The sequence below is a fragment of the Somniosus microcephalus genome, chromosome 12, assembly GCF_052327205.1.
Source record: "Somniosus microcephalus isolate GS21.2 chromosome 12, FLI_Smic_1.0, whole genome shotgun sequence".
Taxonomy (NCBI): domain Eukaryota; kingdom Metazoa; phylum Chordata; class Chondrichthyes; order Squaliformes; family Somniosidae; genus Somniosus; species Somniosus microcephalus.
The window spans coordinates 54,102,622-54,122,885 of record NC_140998.1 but is presented as its reverse complement, the minus strand read 5'-3'; the positions used below and the strand labels follow the sequence as shown (position 1 = coordinate 54,122,885).

Genomic DNA, 20,264 nt, shown 5'->3' with positions numbered 1-20,264 from the left:
CCGGCGATATGGCAAAGAACGATGGAACAAGTCCTGCAAGGGATTCCGGGGACTCAGTGTTACTTGGACGACATCCTAGTGACAGGTGAAAATGACAGTGAACACCTTGCCAACCTAGAGCAGGTGCTCACTAGACTAAGAGAACATGGGCTACGAGCCAATCGCCCCAAGTGCGAGTTTTTTAAGAAACAGATATCGTATTGTGGCCACGTGATTGATGAAGAGGGGTTACATAAGTCCCCTGACAAAATTGAAGTGGTAGTTAAGGCTCCAGCGCCTGAAAATGTGTCGCAACTGAGGTCATTCCTCGGATTGGTGAATTACTACCATAAGTTTTTGCCGAATTTGTCCACAATTCTGCACCCACTGAACGCCCTACTACAAACTGGAGTAGCATGGAAATGGAGCGATGAATGTAAGCGGGCCTTTCAGAAGTGTAAAGACCTGATCACTTCAAGAGAAGTACTGGCTCACCACAACCCATCACTACCGATAAGACTGGCGTGTGATGCGTCTCCCTACGGCATTGGAGCGGTACTGTCACATAAATTCCTTGATGGTTCAGAGAGGCCAGCACATGGCGAGCCACTGTTGCCAGCATTCTCGGCGAGAAGAGAACAGCTGTCAGTGTGCCGAGGAACCTTGATGTGTGGATCCAGAGTAGTAATTCCACCCAAATTGAAGGATAGAGTGCTCAATGAGCTTCATGAGGGTCATCTGGGAGGGGTAAAAATGAAGAACTTAGCCAGAGCGTTTGTGTGGTGGCCAGGAATTGATAGAGAAATCGAAGAGATGACCAAGAACTGTACAGGATGCCAGAAGGTCCAAAACGCCCCACCACAAGCCCCTCTACATCCATGGGAGTGGCCCTCATCTCCATGGCAAAGGGTGCACATTGATTTTGCTGGTCCATTTATGGACTCGATGTTTTTAATTGCGGTGGATGCACATTCAAAGTGGCCAGAGGTAATAAAAATGTCCTCAACCACCACAGAAAAAACTATCAGTCTTGCGAACCATATTCGCCAGAAATGGGCTGCCTGAACAGATTTGCTCCGACAATGGGCCACAGTTTGTGTCTGAAGAGTTCCGGAGGTTCTTAAAGAACAATGGTGTTAAGCATTACACATCTGCCCCATATCATCCAGCCACCAATGGATTGGCTGAGAGGTTCGTTCAAACATTCAAGAAGGCTATCAAGGCAATGTGTAATGAAGACAAAGCCCGACAACACAAGGTGGATAACTTCTTGTTTGCCTACCGGAATGCGACACATGCGGTTACCAACCAAACTCCAGCCATGATGTTCTTCAATCGAAGACTAAGATGCCACTTGGATTTGGTTAAGCCAAACATCAGAAGAGATGTGGAGAACAGGCAGTTTCAGAATATGAATGAAAGGCCAACCAGGAGTTTCAAGATAGGTCAACCAGTTTTGGCCCGGGACTACCGCACAGAGAAATGGCAGCCAGGAACGATCTGCACACGGCAAGGACCTCTAATGTATACCGTGGATGTTGGAGAGAGCATTGTAAGACGCCATGCTGACCAGATTCTAGAGTCACTGGAAAACGTCAAATCTACACCGCGATCCTATACACCTGGTGATGAAACCGAAGTACCAATTGCATCTACCTCAGAATCGGTGATATTGGAAGCAGACGAACCAAACAACGACGTCGATCCCGAATCAACTTTGCCAGAAGAACCTGATACCCCAAAGAGGCGTTATCCAGACAGAATCAGGAAGCCTCCTCAAAGACTGAATTTATAATTGATTACCTTTAGTTAATGTATATGGCAACTGTAATTGTAAATATGTTATTTAATTATTAATCGAATGTTATGTACTGTTTAGCTAAAAGGGGAGGAATTGTAGTGTATGTAACCTGAAGAAGGAACTATATTCTGCAGCCCCTGTATACTGCAGTACCAGTAGTGACCACCCCGTATATAAGCCTGTGTAGTAACCTTGCATAGTAGTTCCAGTTTTGTCTCTGTTCAGTAAACACCTGTTATCACCAACTCCTGCAGTCCGTGTCTCAATTACGCACGGACATTACAATAGGGGCCGAGGTTATGATCTGAAATTGTTGAACTCTATGTTGAGTCCAGAAGGCTGTAAAGTGCCTAATCGAAAGATGAGGTGCTGTTCCTCGAGCTTATGTTGAGCTTCCGTGGAACAATGCAAGAGGCCGCGGATGGTGAGGTCTGAGTGGGAATGGAGTGGTGAATTAAAGTGACAGGTGACCGGAAGCTCGGGGTGCCCCTTACGGACTGAATGGAGGTGTTCTACAAAGCGGTCATCCAATCTGCGTTTGGTCTCCCCAATGTAGAGGAGACCACATCGTGAGCAGCGAATACAGTATACTAAATTGCAAGAAGTACAAGTAAATCACTGTTTCACCTGGAAGGGGTGTTTGGGGCCCTGGACAGTGGGAAGGGGGGAGGTATAAGAGCATGTGTTGCATCTCCTGCGCTTGCACGGGAAGGAGAAGCGGTGTTGGGGGCGATAGAGGAGTGGACTAGGGTGTCGCGGAGGGAGCAGTCCCTATGGAATGCTGAAAGGGGAGGTGAGGGGAAGATGCGTTTGGTGGTGGGATCACGCTGGAGGTGGCGGAAATGGCGGAGGATGATTCATTGAATGTGGAGGCTGGTGGGGTGAAAGGTGAGGACAAGGGGAACTCTATCGTGGTTCCGGGAGGGAGGGGCAGGGGTGAGGGCAGAAGTGCGGGAGATAGAACGGACACAGTCAAGGGCCGTGTCAACCACTGTAGAGGGGAATCCTCGGTTGAGGAAAAAGACAGACATGTCGGAAGCACTGGTATGGAAGGTGGCATTTTCAGAGCAGATGCGGCGGAGACGGAGAAACTGGGAAAATGGAATAGAGTCCTTACAGGAGGCAGGGTGGGAGGAAGTGTAGTCCAGGTAGCTGTGGGAGTCAGTGGCCTTGTAGTGAATGTTTTTCAATAACCTATCCCCAGAGATGGAGACGGAGAAGTCGAGGAAGGGAAGGGAAGAGTCGGAGATAGACCATGTGAAGGTGAGGGAAGGGTGGAAATTGGAAGCAAAGTGAATGAAATGATCTAGTTCAGGGCGAGAGCAGTTTCGGGCTGCTAAATCCGTCCTTATTTTTCCCCACTTATCATGGTGATGACCCCTTCCCCTTCCCGTGCAAGCGCAGGAGATGCAACACATGCCCTTATACCTCCCCCCTTCCCACTGTCCAGGGCCCCAAACACCCCTTCCAGGTGAAACAGTGATTTACTTGTGTAAGAAGTCACACAACACCAGGTTATAGTCCAACAGTTTTATTTGAAATCACAAGCTTTCGGAGCACTGCTCCTTCATCAGGTGAAGTGGAGAGATGCATAAAGACACAGCTTATATAGTCAGAGAATAATGCCAGATGATTACAGGTAATCTTTCTAACTGCCATTTATCACACCTCGGCAGAGAGATAATCACAGCAATCAAAGGTGTGAATGGTGTCCAAACAGGTTAGTCAGGAAAACATTACATCAAAGAACATGGGAACTTGTCTGCTTTCTTGCATCTCTGTAGAAACTTGATGTCTGTGTCGATATGCGCGATCTTCTTGAAGATCCTCTCCACTTTGAGCTGGCAGTTTGTGGTGTGATAAATGGCAGTTAGAAAGATTACCTGTAATCATCTGGCATTATTCTCTGACTATATAAGCTGTGTCTTTCTGCATCTCCACTTCACCTGATGAAGAAGCAGCGCTCTGAAAGCTTGTGATTTCAAATAAAACTGTTGGACTATAACCTGGTGTTGTGTGACTTCTTACATTTGTCCACCCCAGTCCAACACCGGCATCTCCACACAGTGATTTACTTGTACTTCTTGCAATTTAGTATACTCTATTCGCTGCTCACGATGTGGTCTCCTCTACGTTGGGGATACCAAACGCAGATTGGATGACCGCTTTGCGGAACAGCTCTGTTCAGTCCGTAAGGGGGACCCCGAGCTTCCGGTCACCTGTCACTTTAATTCACCGCTCCACTCCCACTCAGACCTCACCGTCCTCGGCCTCTTGCATTGTTCCACGGAAGCTCAGCGTAAGTTCGAGGAACAGCACCTCATCTTTCGATTAGGCACTTTACAGCCTTCTGGACTCAACATAGAGTTCAATAATTTCAGATCATAACCTCGGCCCCTATCATATATATATTTTTTATCCACACTCTTTGTTTGTGCCTTCTGTTCTTCTCTCCCACATGGCAGCTGTCTTTCATTCTGCCAGCGCAATTTACACTTCATCTAGAGCCATCCTTTGTTTCTTAACCTGTCTCATTACCATCTCCTTTTGCCTTGAATATCTCTTAATGTCTCTTAACTTCTCCTGCCTTCTATCCTATCACAGACCTTCCCTTTTGTTCTTTCATCCCTTCCCCCATTTCCCAGCCCCTACACTTGCTTAAAAATCTGTTCCATTTCCTGCTTTTTTCCAGTTCTGACGAAAAGTCATCGACCTGAAACGTTAACTCTGTTTCTCTCTTCACAGATGCTGCCTGACCTGCTGAGCATCTCCAGCATTTTCTGTTTTTATTTTAGCTAACATACAGGCATTGCTTCATTCAATGGAAGACTAGGTAGAAGGTACATTTGGTTATAGCATGGAGATCATTGCAACATAGTTTAAAGTATTCAATAACTGGAGTATATGCTGAATACTAACATTCACAAACATTTTAACTGTTATGGCTTACTTACTCTTTTTTAGTTTCCGGACAGCAAGCATACAGTGGCTTGGGGAGAGATCCCAAATTCGCAGGGTTTTGTCGTCACTAACAGTAGCACAGATAGGTAAATGGGGATGGATAGCTAAACCCCATACTTCACCCTCCATGTGACCCTGCCAAACAAATGTACAATATAATAAACTTTAAAATGTTGATCTTAAATGGGCACATGAAAAATTTAGTACCAAAGAGTCAAGGGTCAATAATCAGATATTTATTATGGTTTAATAAATATACCTTCACAATGTTATAACTGATATCATCTCTCTCGTCAGCCTGATTAGTTTTCATTTTAAACAACTGCCACTGGTACCTAGATCTAAATTTTAAGTACCAGGCTAAAATTCTATACAGCAATCTGTATTTTCTGTATAACTATATCCTGTCCAGGAGTACGGATGCCAGTGTCATTGGCTGAGGAAACTCTAAATCTGGTGCACAGGTCTTAAGCACCACAGGCAGGATGCTGTAAGAGTTCACTGCCTTCGCTGTACCCAGTGCACTCAGATGTTTCCCAATGTCACATCCAGTAAACAGAGTTGTCTGGATACAGGCATTTAAATGGTGGGGAACTCTGGAGGGCCGAGTGAGATCATTCATTTGGCACTTTAGGCTAAAAATGTTTGCAAACACCTCAGCCATGTCTTTTGCACTGATGTGTGGAGCGCCACCATAGTTGAGGATGGGGAGGTTCATGCAGCCTCTTCCTCCCATTAGCTGCCTGATTGGCCATTTTCAACTGGATGTGGCAGGGCTACAGAGCTTTACTCTGATTTACTGGCTGTGGAACCGTTTAGCTCTACCTGTAACCTGCTCTTTCTGTGCTTAGCATGCAGATAGTGCTGCGTTGCAGCTTCACAAGTTTGGTGCTTCATTCTAAAGTATACCTGGTTCTATTCCACCCTTCTACACCCCTCCTACTGAACCAGGATTGGTCTTCTGGCTTGATGGTGATCAAGGAGTGAGTAATGCCTTGGGCTGTGAGGTTGCAGATTGTCGTGGTATACATTTCTGCTGCTACTGATTACTTACAGCTCGTGGATGCCCAGTTTCGGGCTGCTAAACCCGTCCTTAGTTTTCCCCACTTATCGTGGTGTTGCTACACTACATACTTTAAACTGATGTGACCGTCAAGAAGAGGAGATATTGCCTAAGCAAAGACTCTATAGTGGTAATTTCTGGTAGTACGGAGACATTTCTGCGACAAGTCGGTTGGTGAGGGCGAGGTCAAGTCGGTTACACCCACCTGATGGGTCCTTCACCACTTGATGCAGGCCCAATCTGGCAGTTACGTCCTTCAGTACTTGACCAGCTCAGTCAGTGGTGGTACTACCAAGCCACTCTTGGTGGTGGTCGTTGAAGACTCCACCCAGAGTGATGTTCAAGTATAGTTGCTAATCAGCAGGACATTTCTTTGGCCTCCTTTGACCCGTAGCCATGAGACTACATGTCACAGCAGAGATCACCCTGGGGCACATCATAACCCACCATTTTTTTTTTTAAACATTAGCCACTCTGCAGTCCTTTGGCACAATTCCGATTTCCACAAATATCTCCCACGCACCTGCCCACCAACATAAACCGCGCCCCCCTCACCCCCCACCTCCTTCACTATTCTGGAAAGGGTACAGTCTGGGTCTGGTGATCTTTCTACTTTCAGTCCCATTAACTTTTTTTCAATCTAGTGTACTTTGAATATTTATCTCCAGAAGTGGCTCTTGCACATCCTCCACAGGTACTCCTATAGTCCTACTTTTACTGTCCTCTGCAAAAACTGATGTAAAATACATAAAGAAACTCCATTATTTCCTCACTTTCTAGTAAAAGATGGCCCCCCTTCATCGCCAAGTGGCCCCACCCCTTCTTTCACTATCCTTTTACTTCTTATGTGTTTGTAAAAACTTTTGCTGCTTCCCTTTAAGGTGACTGCCCGGTCTTCTTTCATACACTTTTAGTTTTAATCTCCTTTTTGTTTCTATACCTTCTTTATTTCTTCGCTTCCTTCTCTAATATTATTTCCCCTATACTTATCATATGGCTCTTTTTTAAATATAATTTTTACTCTAACCTTAACTACCTGTGAAACCCCTGTATTTTATGTACTCCCTTTACTCTAGAAAGTATGTAACCTGTATCTTGTCCATTTATATTAAACATCTCCCAATGCCAGTTTGCTATTTGATCTTCAATTCTTTCCAACCCATTAGTCGGGGATATGTCCCTTTTTTCAACTAAAAATGACTGGGTCACCCAGGAGCCAATTTGTTTCAGTTCAAGTTTAATTATGAAATTTAGCACAAGAAAAGTTACTTTTTGTTATTTTCTTCATTTCAAAGAAGAATAACCAAGTTCTGCACATTACTGCATATCTGTTGCTTGTCGTTTCTACTGTCCACTTATCTATTTGTCAATAAATCTTACACAGTATCTACAGCACAGAAACAGGCCATTTGGCCCAAAAGGTCCATGTTTATGCTCCACATGAGCCTCCTCCCACCTTTCATCTAACCCCCACCAACATATCCTTCTATTCCTTTCTCCCTCATGTCTTTATCTAGTTTCCCCTGAAATGCATCTATGTTAGTCACCTCAACTACACCTTGTGGCAGCGAGTTCCACATTCTAACCATCTCTGGGTAAAGAAGTTTCTCCCGAATTCCTTATTGGATTTATTAGTGACTATTTTATATTTATGACCCCTAGTTCTGATCTCCCCGCAAGTGGAAACATCTCATCTACGTCTACCTATCAAATCCTTTCATAATCTTAATGACCTCTAGCAGGTCACCCCTCAGACTTCTCTTTTCTAGAGAAAAGAGCCTCAGCCTGTTCAATTTTTCCTGATAGGTATAACCTCTCAGTTCTGGTATCATCCAAGTAAATCTTTTTGACACCTTCTCCAGTGTCTCTATATCCCTTTTATAATATGGAGACCAGAACTGTTCACAGTGCTCCAGGTGTGGTCTAACCAAGGTTCTATACAAGTTTAACATACCTTCTTTGCTTTTCAATTCTATCCCTCTAGAAATGAACCCCAGTGCTTTGTTTGCTTTTTAAAAAATGGCCTTATTAATCTGCGTTAGTGATTTGTGTATCTGTACACCCAGATCCCTCTGTTCCTCTACCCCATTTATTAGACACTTATTTTCCAAGGAGTATGTGGCCTTCTTATGCTTCCTACCAAAATGTACCACCTCACACTTATCTATATTAATTAAAGTTCATTTGCCAATTACATGCCCATTCTGCAAGTTTATTAATGTCTTCCTGTATCTTTGATAGTTGTGTGGGTTGTAAACAGTCTGATAGAACGCTTATTCAAACTGCCTTCCAAAGTCGCAAAATTCCTGTGAGTACAATACATCCAGTAAACTGAAAGATAGCAACAAAGGGTTTCTGTTTGATCTCTGGCCATGCTACATGACACGATATTCTGGGTTTAAAGGTGCACTCCAACTCATAGGGAGCGAGGGATAACTTACTCATGTAGTATTTGGCACTAAGCACAAGTAAGCTAGTGATGTAAATGAATGCTGGGATTTCAGGAGTGCTTTTTGAAAGCAATGAGCACAGAAATGGGTGCAACATGTTCAAGTACCTTGGAGAGGAAAGGCGGGCTAAATTTGGTTTGGAGAGGACAAAAGTGAAAGATTTTTAGAGGATGGCAAGATGACAGTACTCTGAGCAACAGGAGTCATTTCTGATGTTGGCAAGAACTGAGGCAAAGAGAGGTAGCTAAGTGTTCGGGAGTTTAAGTATTAGTTCAACGACAAGATTTTACAAAGTTAAAAAACAGTTCAGATGGGTTTGCTAAAACATTCAATCATAGCATGTGATTTGCTTATTTCAAATAAAAGCACTGACCATCATCAATAAGTGTACTTGAATAAAATAGTCTCCAGGCTAATTGATGAACAACCAACCATTAAATTAATTTTAGCAAAAATTGCATAACAGTGTGTAGATGTGATACCTGAACCAGTAGGGTTATGGGACCAGTTTTTTCGATTTCTAATATCTCTCCATTCTTTGTACCCACTAGTATATGGCCATGGCCTAATGTTATGGCACGAATAGAAGGGTTGTCTTCTAGTAACAGACCTAAAAATATAAATGGTAAATCAATAATTCAGAGATTTAATTTAACCCTGCCACAACAGTATTTCTAGACTAAATAAAGAAATACAAGTTATGTAATTATTGTGATGCAATTTGCATTACTTAGCACCACTGGGGAAAAATGACCAATACAATAATGTCCATCCTTTAGAGATAGAATTTTTCTACAAGTTAACTTGTGATGGATAACACCGTATTATTATGGACCAAGATAAATCTGGAAAGACTGGATATATGTAATCCAGCCTACAATTTTGGAGTCAGAGGCGAAGTTGAGGGTGAAGGGGCTATTCAATTTTACAAGTTGCAGTCCAACAGAAAAATGTGGATTAAACAGGAATTGATTAGGAAGGTAATTATTAGGGTACATCTGTCAAAAATATTAATCTTTAGCTAAAAATTAACTCCAAAGAGAGTTGGGAGTGGGAGAGTGTGGCTGTGGGAGCAGTGGAAGAGTATTGTTGGTGCTGGGAAGAGTCAGAATGTCGAGAGGAAAGTTAGGGGCAACAGGAAGGTCTCGAGGAGCAGCAAAAAAATGTCAGCCAGAGTCAAGGTAGGAAAGAGTGAGCCAGAGATTGGGCAGCAGGGCCAAGGAACAGGGTTGGAGGCTTAGGAGACCAAAGTGTGGGAGAGCTGGGAGAATAGGCTGGGAGCAGGAGGGGGGCAACAGCACCACTAGAGGTGGGAGGCCTGCAACTACACCATAGCATTTAAGTGTTTACATAAGGAATACTGATAATAAATATTTACATGGACAGTTGCAATTATAAATGCCAACATAAAAGCATTAACTACAAAATTGTGATAACAAGTAGTAAGGTTTCTGGACAAGATGTGCATGCTATACACAAGACTTTTAATAATACTAAATATTATGCAACATTGTTCGCAGTGAGTCACAGCTTTCACCTTTGTGCCAGTCCCATTTTGTCTTGCCATCTCTTCCCTTGTCTCTCTTTGCCTGAATATCTCCCTCTGTTAATCCCCAACCACAGAACTAAAAATGGATGGGTATGAGGAGATTAAACAGACGTCATACCTGGTGACAGTCAGCGTCTGAGTGAACTTCATTAGAAATGTAAGTGACTAGTATGTCAGGAGTCAGCAGACCTCGACAGTCAAGGCAGCAGGTAGGAAAGGAATTAAAATGGCGAGTAAGGACTCGGATGGGAATAGAGTGGGTGGTCAAATTTTTTTAATGAGCAGTATTAGCTAAGAGAGTGTTATGCAAGGGAAATGGTGATCAGGGCTAGGAGGGGAAAGACAGCTGGTAGGAAAAAAAATAGCCAGTACAGCTGAAGAATGCGGGAATCAAGAGTGTAAAGAGTCATGAGTCAGGGAACGAATGGCAGGGCAAGGAAGAAAATGAGCAGCTAGGCCAGGAGAGGCACCTAAGCAGCAGGACCAGGGTCAAGTCAGCAAGCAAATGGTGGGACAAGGAAGAGGAGCAGGGCAGGAGTGGAGGATGCAAGGCCAGGGGGCAAGGCTTGAGCAGTGTGGTCAAGATTTCTTTTTGAATTTTGGTAGTGGAGCCACGATGGGCCCAGGTAAAGGCAAAACTAGGGAAAATCGTAGCAAAGGTGTCAAGGGCAGCCAAAAAGGCCAGTGAGGAACTGGGATGAGTTTAGTCGGGGAAGAGGGGCTAGTGGGTAAGGAGGTCAAAGTGTAGGAGATAGGATTGGAGGGAAGCCACCTGTGGAAGGAGGCTTGCAACTACATCATGACAAGCAAGTCTTGTTTCTGTTACAATTTTTGCCAATTATCTGATTGGTCCATGGTATCACAAGTTAGCATGGACCACAATCAACAACTTCAGAGGTTCACAATAATACTTCAATCATATAATACAAGCAATTTTTTTTTAATGATGTAGGTTGGTAGATACGTGATTGAATAGGCTGATAGGTGATTAGTTAAGTAGCAACATTAGAAAGTATAGCACTAGAAAAGCCCATTCCAGTTCAACTGCTCAGCCCAGAGTTCAAAAATAAAATATGCAATTCATTAATTGTAAGGTGTCATCAACAGTGTTATCAAGCAGCACTTACTCACCAATAACCTGCTCACTGATGCCCAGTTTGGGTTCGGCCAGGACCACTCGGCTCCAGACTTCATTACAGCCTTGGTCCAAACATGGTCAAAAGAGCAGAATTCTAGATGTGAGGCGCGAGTGACTGCCCTTAACATCAAGGCAGCATTTGACCGAGTGTGGCATCAAGGAGCCCTGGTAAAACTGAAGTCAATGGGAATCGGGGGGAAAACTCTCCATTGGCTAGAGTCATACCTAGCACAAAGGAAGATGGTTGTGGTGGTTGGAGGTCAATCATCACAGCCCCAGGACATCACTGCAGGAGTTCCTCAGGGCAGTATCCTAGGCCCAACCATCAATGACCTTCCCTTCATCATAAGGTCAGATGTGGAGATGTTCGCTGATGACTGCACAATATTCAGTGCGATTCGCAACTCCTCAGATAATGAAGCAGTCCGTGCCCGCATGCAGCAAGACCTGGACGACATTTAGGCTTGGGCTGATAAGTGGCTGGTAACATTCGTGCCACACAAGTGCCAGGCAATGACTATCTCCAACAAGCGAGCATCTAACCACCACCCCTTGACATTCAATGGCATTACCATCACCGAATCCCCCACCATCAACATCCTGGGGGGTCACCATTATCCAGAAACTTAACTGGACCAGCCACATAAATACTGTGGCAATAAGAGCAGGTCAGAGGCTGGGTATCCTGTGGCGAGTGTCTCACCTCCTGACTCCCCAAAGCCTTTCCACCATCTACAAGGCACAAGTCAGGAGTGTGATGGAATACTCTCCACTTGCCTGGGTGAGTGCAGCTCCAACAACATTCAAGAAGCTCGACACCATCCAAGACAAAGCAGTGCTCTTGATTGGCACCCCATCCACCACCTTAAACATTCACTCCCTCCACCACCGGCGTACCGTGGCTGCAGTGTGTACCATCTACAAGATGCACTGCAGCAACTCGCCAAGGCTTCTTCGGCAGTACCCTGCAAACCCACGACCTCTACCACCTAGAAGGACAAGGGCAGCAGGCGCATGGGAACACCACCACCTCCAAGTCACACACCATCCTGACTTGGAAGTATATCGCCGTTCCTTCATCGTCACTGGGTCAAAATCCTGAAACTCCCTCCCTAACAGCACTGCGAGAGTACCTTCACCACATGGACTGCAGCGGTTCAAGAAGGCGGCTCACCACCACCTTCTCAAGGGCAGCTAGGAATGGGCAATAAATGCTGGCCTTGCCCACAACGCCCACATCTCATGAACGAATATTTTTTTTAAAAATTACATCTCTGAATTGATTTTCTCACATAATGCCTTGTCCAACTTCCTCTTAAAATTACTTTGATCAGCCTTAATCACCTTCGTGGGGACAGATCAGATAAACCTACTTTATCATCCTGTGATGGTGATCTCCCTATTCACCTTCCCTCTTCTCGGGGTCAGGGTAAAGAGTTTCTTAGGGTTCAATTTCTCAATACCCTTAACCATCTTGAACACCTCAATATAATCTGCTCAGTCTTCTCAGCTTCTGTAGTTGCTCCTTGTAGTTCAACTGCCTACTGTTAAGTATCAGGCTGGTAGCCATTTACTGCACCTTTTCCAGTGGTATGATATTCCTCCTGTAATGTGGCAACAGAAATGCACACAGTACTTGAGATGGGCTCAAACCAATGCAGTGTATAGGTTATGTATCACATCTGTATCCATGTTCTACTCCATGTGTTATACAATTCCAGATCCTATTGCAGATAGTTTTAGTGATCTGTCCACCAATAACCTCAAATCCTTTTCCATTTAGCTTATAGTATTTATTATTTTTCCCCAGTCTCATCACTTTACAGTTGTTGACACTGAATTTCATTTGCCATTTCTCAGCCCACCTTTTCCAATCTACATCCCTTTGCGCTTGATCAGCCTGCTCTTGATATTTTGCAATTTCTCCCCCTACACCGCTGACACTGACAAATATTGACAGTTTTATCTCAATAGAGAGATGATTTTGTAATTAGGCTCAAGAATATACTAGATTACATAACAAATGTTTGGTAAATTAGTACCTTTAGAGCCAGGGGCAAGTGCAGAACGTTTGATCCCATATGTTTTCAGATACCGCTCAAAAGTATCATCCCAGAGTACAACGACACCATCTTTCCCACCAGTCACAAATCCCTGGAGAAAGAAGAACAAGCTAGCATAAAAAATAATAATAAAAATACATCTTTCTGACATGTTTAATCCAAAATAATTCAAAAGATCTGATGCCATCTACAATATGTAGAAGCGATGATGCTAGAACTTTATAAATCACTGGTTAGGCCTCAGTTGGAGTGTTGTGGACAATTCTGGCACCCCACTTCAGGAAAGAGGTAAAGGCCTTAGAAAGGGTGCAGAGGAGGTTTACCAGGATGGTATCAGGGATGAGGAACTTCAGTTATGAGGAGAGGTTGGGAAAGTTAGGACTGTTCTCCTTGGAACAGAGAAGGTTAAGAGGTGACCTAATAGAGGTTTTCAAGATGAGAGGTTTTAGAGTAAATAGGGAAAAAGTATTCCCTCTGGCGAGTGGGTCAATAACTGAGGATCATAGATTTAAAATCATTGGCAAAAGATCGAGAGGGGAGATAAGGAGAATTGTTTTCACTCAGAGTTATCAGGATCTGGAACGCTCTACCTGAAAAAGTGGTGGAAGCGGATTCCATAAATAATTTTAAAAGGGAATTGGACAGGTACATGAGGATGAGGAACTTACAGGGTTACGGACAAAAAGTACGACTGCTCACCCCAAGAGCCAGCACAGGCACGAAGGACTGAATGGCCTCCTACTGTGCTGTAAGTTTCTAAGATTATATACTTTCCTGTCAGCAGAGTTAAGCTTGTACATATTCATTAATTAACAATAGTGTAAATCTAGCAGAACAGATTAACCTAGTTTTGTGATTTAGTTCTTCTAAAGTTTATAAAATGGACAGAACTAAGTTATTCAATTATAAGCATTTTTTCCAATAGAATATCTGGTGTTTTCCACTCTTGTAATTAGCTAATAAAAATAACTCTTTATGCTATGAAGAGCAAGGCACTCATTAAATATTCATGCATTAAAACATGTGTAAGATTTTAAAAGATAGGATCTTAAAAAGAAAAAAAAAGAAACTAGCTTGCATTCATATAGCACCTCACACGACCTCAGGGCATTCCAGATAATCTGTTTTTTTAGTGATGTTTGTTGAGGGCTGAATGTTGGCCAGAGCACTGGGAGAACTCCCCTGCTCTTCTTCAAAAAGTGTAATCGGATCTTTTACATCCACCTGAGAGAGCAGACAAGTCCTCACTTTAATGTCGCATCGGAAGGTGGGGCTTGGACCCACAACCTTCTGACTCAATGGCAAGAGTGCTACCACTGAGCCAAAGGGTAACATCTCAAACTTGTGACCCTACTCTTAAGGTAAAAAGCTGGAAAATAGGATAACAGTCATTTGCACTTGTATAGCACCCTTTAATGTAGAAAAAAGCCCCAAGGTGCTTCACAGAAGTGCAGTAAGACGAATATTGACTCCAGCCAAGGAAGGCAATATTAAGAAAGGGGCGACTAAAAGCCTTGTCAAGACACGGGTTTAAAGACGGGTCTTGAATGAGGAGAGGGAGGTGGATGGAGGGAATTTCAGAGTTTGGGCCTAGACACCAATATTGGGGTGAAGGGATTTCAGGATGTACGAGAGGCCAGAGTTAAAAGAACGCAGAGTTCTTGGAGGGTTGTAGAGATGCAGATGGTTACAGAGATAGGATAGGGCAATGCCATGAAACGATTTGAACGAGGGCGAGTACTTCAAATTTGAAGCATTGGGGGGTCTGGGAGCCAATGTAGGTCAGTGAGCACAGAGGTGATGGGTGAATGGGACTTGTTGCAGGACAGGACATGAGCAACAGAGTTTTGGATGAGTGAAAGTTTATGGAGGGTGGAAGATAGGAGAGTGACCAGGAGAACGTTGGAATAGCCGAGTCTGGTAGCAACAAAGGTATGAATGAGGGTTTTGGCTGCAGATGGGCTGAGGTAGGAGGAGAGATGGATGATGTTAGAGAGTGAAATTAGGCAGTTTTTGTGATGGAGAGGATTTAGGTTCGAAAACTTGGCTCAGTCATATAGGACATCAAGGTTGCAGACAGTGTGATTCAAGTTGGAACAGTGGCCGTGGAGGATAATGGAATCGGTAGTAAGGGTACGGAGGATAGCTTTGCTCTTCCCAGTGTTTAACTGGAAGAAATTACAGCTCATCCAGGACTGGATGTCGGACAAGCAGTCTGACAAAACAGGCAGTGGATGAGTCAAGAGAGGTGGTGGAAAAAAAAACTGCATGGCATTAGCATACATGTAGAACCTGACTCCATGGGGCGATTTTGCCAGCCCTGGGGAGGCAGGTTTTGAGGCAGGACTGTCAGGAAAATGACAGAATTTGGGGGCAGGTGCCCAGCCCACCCCCAAGCCATCTCGCCAGGAGGCTTGTAGCTGTCCCGCGCCGGGTCCCATCTCCTTGGAGGTGGGAAGGGATTAAAGCCAATTAACTGCCTGTTAACAGGTAGTTAACAGGCAGAAAATAGGATTATCCCCTTTTTGCCCTCAAGTGCGGGCTCCCCGAAGGCTCCGAAACCCGCCAGGTCAGCGAGGTGAGTAGTGGGTCTGCGGGGGTCGGAGGGGTCCAAAAGTGTGCTGTGGAGGTGAGTGATGGGTGCAAGAGTGGAGAGGTGAATATCTGAGGTAAGTGCAAAGTGTTAGAAAAAGTGTACTTACCTTTGTTTCTTCTGCAGGCTTCAGTCAGTAGGTATGCAGAGAGTCTCGCACCTCCGCGGTAGAGATGACAGATGGCCATTGCATTCTCCAATGCAACAACCATCTCATTTCTGCAAAAGAAAGAAGTTTGATGAGGTCTTGAATTCAAGACCTCGTCAAACTACAGAGAATGTCACTGTTTGACAGCTTCACAGAGCTGTCAAATGATGACAATTCATCTGTCAAAATTTTTTGCCAGATGAAACATCATACGTTGACGTTCTCGGCAACCGGCTTTCCCTTAATTGGCCTGCTAAGCCCGCTGGGCGGGCTTAACAAGGTCAATCAAGGGAAAATAGCGAGGGTTGGCCAGAAGTTGATGGAGGCGGGACTGAAACTCGACAAGTGGAGTCCCGCCTCCAAAAGCGCCCCATTGACAAAATCACCACCCATGTCTTCGGATGGTGTCACCAATGAGCAGCATGTAGATGAGGAACTGGAAGGGGCCAAGGATAGATATTTGTGGCACTCCAGAGGTAATGGTGCTGGGGCAGAAATGGTGCTGGGACAGGAAGAGAAACCATTGCAGGAGATGCCCTGGCTCTGACTGGATAGGTAAGAGTGGAACCAAGCGAGGGCAGTCCCACTAAGCTGGATAATGGAGGAGAGGATGGTGTGGTCAACCATGTCAATGCTGCAGAGAGTTCAAGAAGGCATAGCTAACACCCAATACCCTTGTGGGAGAGTGTTTCCTTTTTCAATAAACTTGCATCCTTTGAAAACAGAGTTCAGACAGTCTAACCTCAGAGCCACTACCGGTAGCAAAGAGAGAAAACATAACCCCTTTAGTCTCCGTTGGATTTGAATCCAAGACCTAGAGGTGAAAAAGTAATGTACAACCAACTGTGCCACCCAATCCCTAAACAGTGGAAAAAATCCAAATTCAGTTGCTTTACGTAATTACAGGTGACACAAAGAAGCCACAACTTTAAAAAAAGGACCCAGTACTGATAGTGTTACTTCTTTGTCTTCTGTATTCTTGTGGTTGCAATTACCACTGAAAAATTAAGAGTCAAAAAATACATTTTAAACATTGCTTCCTGCTTCCTTGGGGGAGACAGAAGGATTGATGATAGAAAATGACATTGCAGGCTGTAATGACTATAGGATATTTAATCTGAAAATGAAATCGGCCTTGTGTCTTCCAGATGTTGGTTTTAAATCCAATTGTGAATAATAGATTGAGAAAGCCCTGTTTCTAACAACTACAGTCTTGTAACTTAAGGCGTTCCTTATTTCTTACTTTTTCTAGAGCGTGCATGCTGAAAATTGGTCCATCATGGGCTTTGACTCTCTTAATAATGAACATATCTTTCCATATACAGACATCGCCAGCTGATGTGCCTGAGAAAACCATCTCATCTGTCCAACCATATACTACACACATTATGGTTTCCGTCTTCCGCAGACTTCCAAAACAGCCCTTTCTTCCAGTCAGTCCTCCACCTTGTAGAGTAAATTAATAAATACAATTAGACAATTTTTAAGATCTTGCATTATAACTTCACCCAATGGACAATCAGAAAACAGTTTGCAAGGCCATATGAGGAGTTCTTACGGTATTAAAAGTCTGCTGGGGTTCAGCATTTTGCAATTGCTGAAGAATGGAGACAGATCCTACAAGCCAAGGGCTAGACCCCTTAATGAGTACCTTTGCCAAGACAAGCTGAGTACATCACAACTTCCACTTGGAAGTGAGTCAATGATGACGACCATACCCCAGGCAAGTTTGTAACAGGGTCCATAGGCCTTTCAACTACTTGGTAACCATAGAAACTCAGGCAACAGTAATTCACCATTTCACATGTTACAGAAATACAGAAGAGGTATATACTTCCCTTTAAATATGTAAAACTTCTACCCCATGTAGTGTGTTCCCAACACATGTCGTTTATATAAACAAATTCTCCAATTGCACACTGTGAAAGGCAAGTTCACTTTCATGTGTCTAGCATTTACTTATTAAATGTATTATTACATTTTAATCACTTTCTCCAAAATGGCATTCTGGAAAATGTGTTTATGAAAACTAAGAATATCCCAACATTGGACAAACAGGGGGCTAAAGGGGGGGAGGAGCTAAACACGATCAAAATCACTAAGGAAGTGGTACTCGGTAAAATAATGGGACTCAAGGCGGATAAATCACCTGGACCTGATGGCTTACATCCTAGGGTCTTGAGGGAAGTGGCAGTAGGGATTGTGGATGCATTGGTAATAATTTTCCAAAACTCCCTGGACTCGGCAATGGTCCCAGCAGACTGGAAAACTGCTAATGTAACACCCTTATTTAAAAAGGGCAGTAGACAGAAGGCTGGAAACTATAGACCGGTTAGCCTAACATCTGTGGTAGGTAAAATTTTGGAGTCCATTATTAAGGAGACAGTAACAGGACATTTGGATAATCATAATTTAATAGGACAAAGTCAGCATGGTTTTATGAAGGGGAAGTCATATTTGACAAATTTGCTGGAGTTCTTTGAGGAAGTAACATATAGGGTGGATAAAGGGGAACCAGTGGACGTAGTGTATTTAGACTTCCAAAAGGCATTTGACAAGGTGCCACACAAAAGATTATTGCTTAAGATAAAAAATCACGGGATTGGGGGTAATATTCTGGCATGGATAGAGGATTGGCTATCTAACAGAAGGCAGAGAGTTGGGATAAATGGTTCATTCTCGGACTGGCAATCAGTAACTAGTGGTGTTCCGCAGGGGTCAGTGCTGGGTCCCCAACTCTTTACAATCTATATTAACGATTTGGAGGAGGGGACCGAGTAACATATCAAAGTTTGCAGATGATACTAAGATGGGGGGAAAGTAGTGAGTGAGGAGGGCATAAAAAACCTTCAAGGGGACATAGACAGGCTAAGTAAGTGGGCAGAGATTTGGCAGATGGAATACAATACTGGGAAGTGTGAGGTTATGCACTTTGGCAGGAAAAATCGTAGAGCAAGTTATTATCTTAATGGCAAGAGACTGGAAAGTACTGAAGTACAAAGGGATTTGGGGGTCCTGGTGCACGAAACTCAAAAGGTTAGTATGCAGGTGCAGCAAGTGATTAAGAAGGCCAATGGAATGTTGGCTTTCATTGCTAGGGGGATAGAATATAAAAATAGGGAGGTATTGCTTCAGTTGTACAAGGTATTGGTGAGACCGCACCTGGAATACTGCGTACAGTTTTGGTGTCCATACTTAAGAAAGGACATACTTGCTCTCGAGTCAGTACAAAGAAGGTTCACTCGGTTAATCCCGGGGATGAGGGGATGGACATATGAGGAGAGGTTGAGTAGATTGGGACTCTACTCATTGGAGTTCAGAAGAATGAGAGGCGATCTTATTGAAACATATAAGATTGTGAAGGGGTTGGATCGGGTGGATGCAGGGAAGATGTTCCCGATGATGGGTGAAACTAGAACTAGGGGGCATAGTCTTTGAATAAGGGGCTGCTCTTTCAAAACTGAGATGAGGAGGAACTACTTCACTCAGAGGGTGGTAGGTCCATGGAATATGCTGCCCCAAAAAGCTGTAGAAGCTACATCATTACATAAATTTAAAACAGAAATAGACAGTTTCCTAGAAGTAAAGGGAATTAAGGGTTACGGGGAGCGGGCAGGAATTTGGACATGAGTCTAGGTTCGGATCGGTCATGGCCCTGTGGGTAGTGGAGCGGGCTCCTATTTCGTGTGTCTAATTCGGTTAGATGCAGGGGATGGTTCTGTGATAGTAGATTGGCGGTTAGGATCAGATCAGCCATGATCTTATTGAATGGCGGAGCAGGCTCGAGGGGCCGATTGGCCTACTCCTGCTCCTATTTCTTATGTTCTTATGTTTAATTATTTAGCCAAATTAGAAAAAAGCTGAATAACATTTTTTAAAGTTTTTATGTGAATATACATTGGGGTTAGTAAAGCCATGAATAAGCAGAAGTTTACTGAAACTGAGGAGTTTCTGTTTGAACTTTTATATATGCATGTCACTATAGATAGTAGTGTGTCCAGAAAAAAAATTATTCCCTAAAAATTAGAGATTCAGAAAACCTGCAGCAAAGTGGAAATTTAAAATACAAGCCATCATTCGAAAAAGAATTTTACAGATGTAAAAATAGTAGCATTTACTGTCCTACCTGCTCGCTGCCAGAACTTGATGTGTTTTATTCCAGCTGTCACCAACTTGTCTGGTATATAGGGATTCAACTTGACAACAAATATCTTCTCTGCACTTCCTCTAAAGAAACAGTTTTGACTTTTACTTCATTGTTTCCTTTCATAACCAAATGACTTAGAAAATGATCAATATTAGCAAATGAGGAGAGGTTGAGTAGATTGGGACTCTACTCATTGGAGTTCAGAAGAATGAGAGGCGATCTTATTGAAACATACAAGATTGTGAAGGGGTTGGATCGGGTGGATGCGGGGAGGATGTTCCCGATGATGGGTGAAACTAGAACTAGGGGGCATAGTCTTAGAATAAGGGGCTGCTCTTTCAAAACTGAGATGAGGAGGAACTACTTCACTCA

The 20,264-nt window shown here is 43.6% G+C and overlaps 1 protein-coding gene across 5 annotated transcripts in view; it reads right to left on the bottom strand.

Moving 5' to 3' along the window:
* LOC147109195 (echinoderm microtubule-associated protein-like 5) overlaps window positions 1–20,264 on the bottom strand; it is a 236,892-nt gene that overhangs the window by 93,809 nt on the left and 122,819 nt on the right. For all 5 annotated transcript variants that reach the window (XR_015080190.1, XM_086002884.1, XM_086002885.1 and 2 more), the window contains 5 exons: window positions 19,872–19,972; window positions 16,989–17,191; window positions 12,984–13,095; window positions 8,737–8,864; window positions 4,735–4,876 (listed from right to left, as the gene is read on the bottom strand). Coding sequence is in view for 4 of the 5 variants with exons in the window: in XM_086002884.1 (XP_085859010.1) it covers window positions 4,735–4,876; window positions 8,737–8,864; window positions 12,984–13,095; window positions 16,989–17,191; window positions 19,872–19,972 (686 nt within the window). In the remaining variant the exon portion in view is untranslated. The remainder of the gene's footprint in view (window positions 1–4,734; window positions 4,877–8,736; window positions 8,865–12,983; window positions 13,096–16,988; window positions 17,192–19,871; window positions 19,973–20,264) is intronic.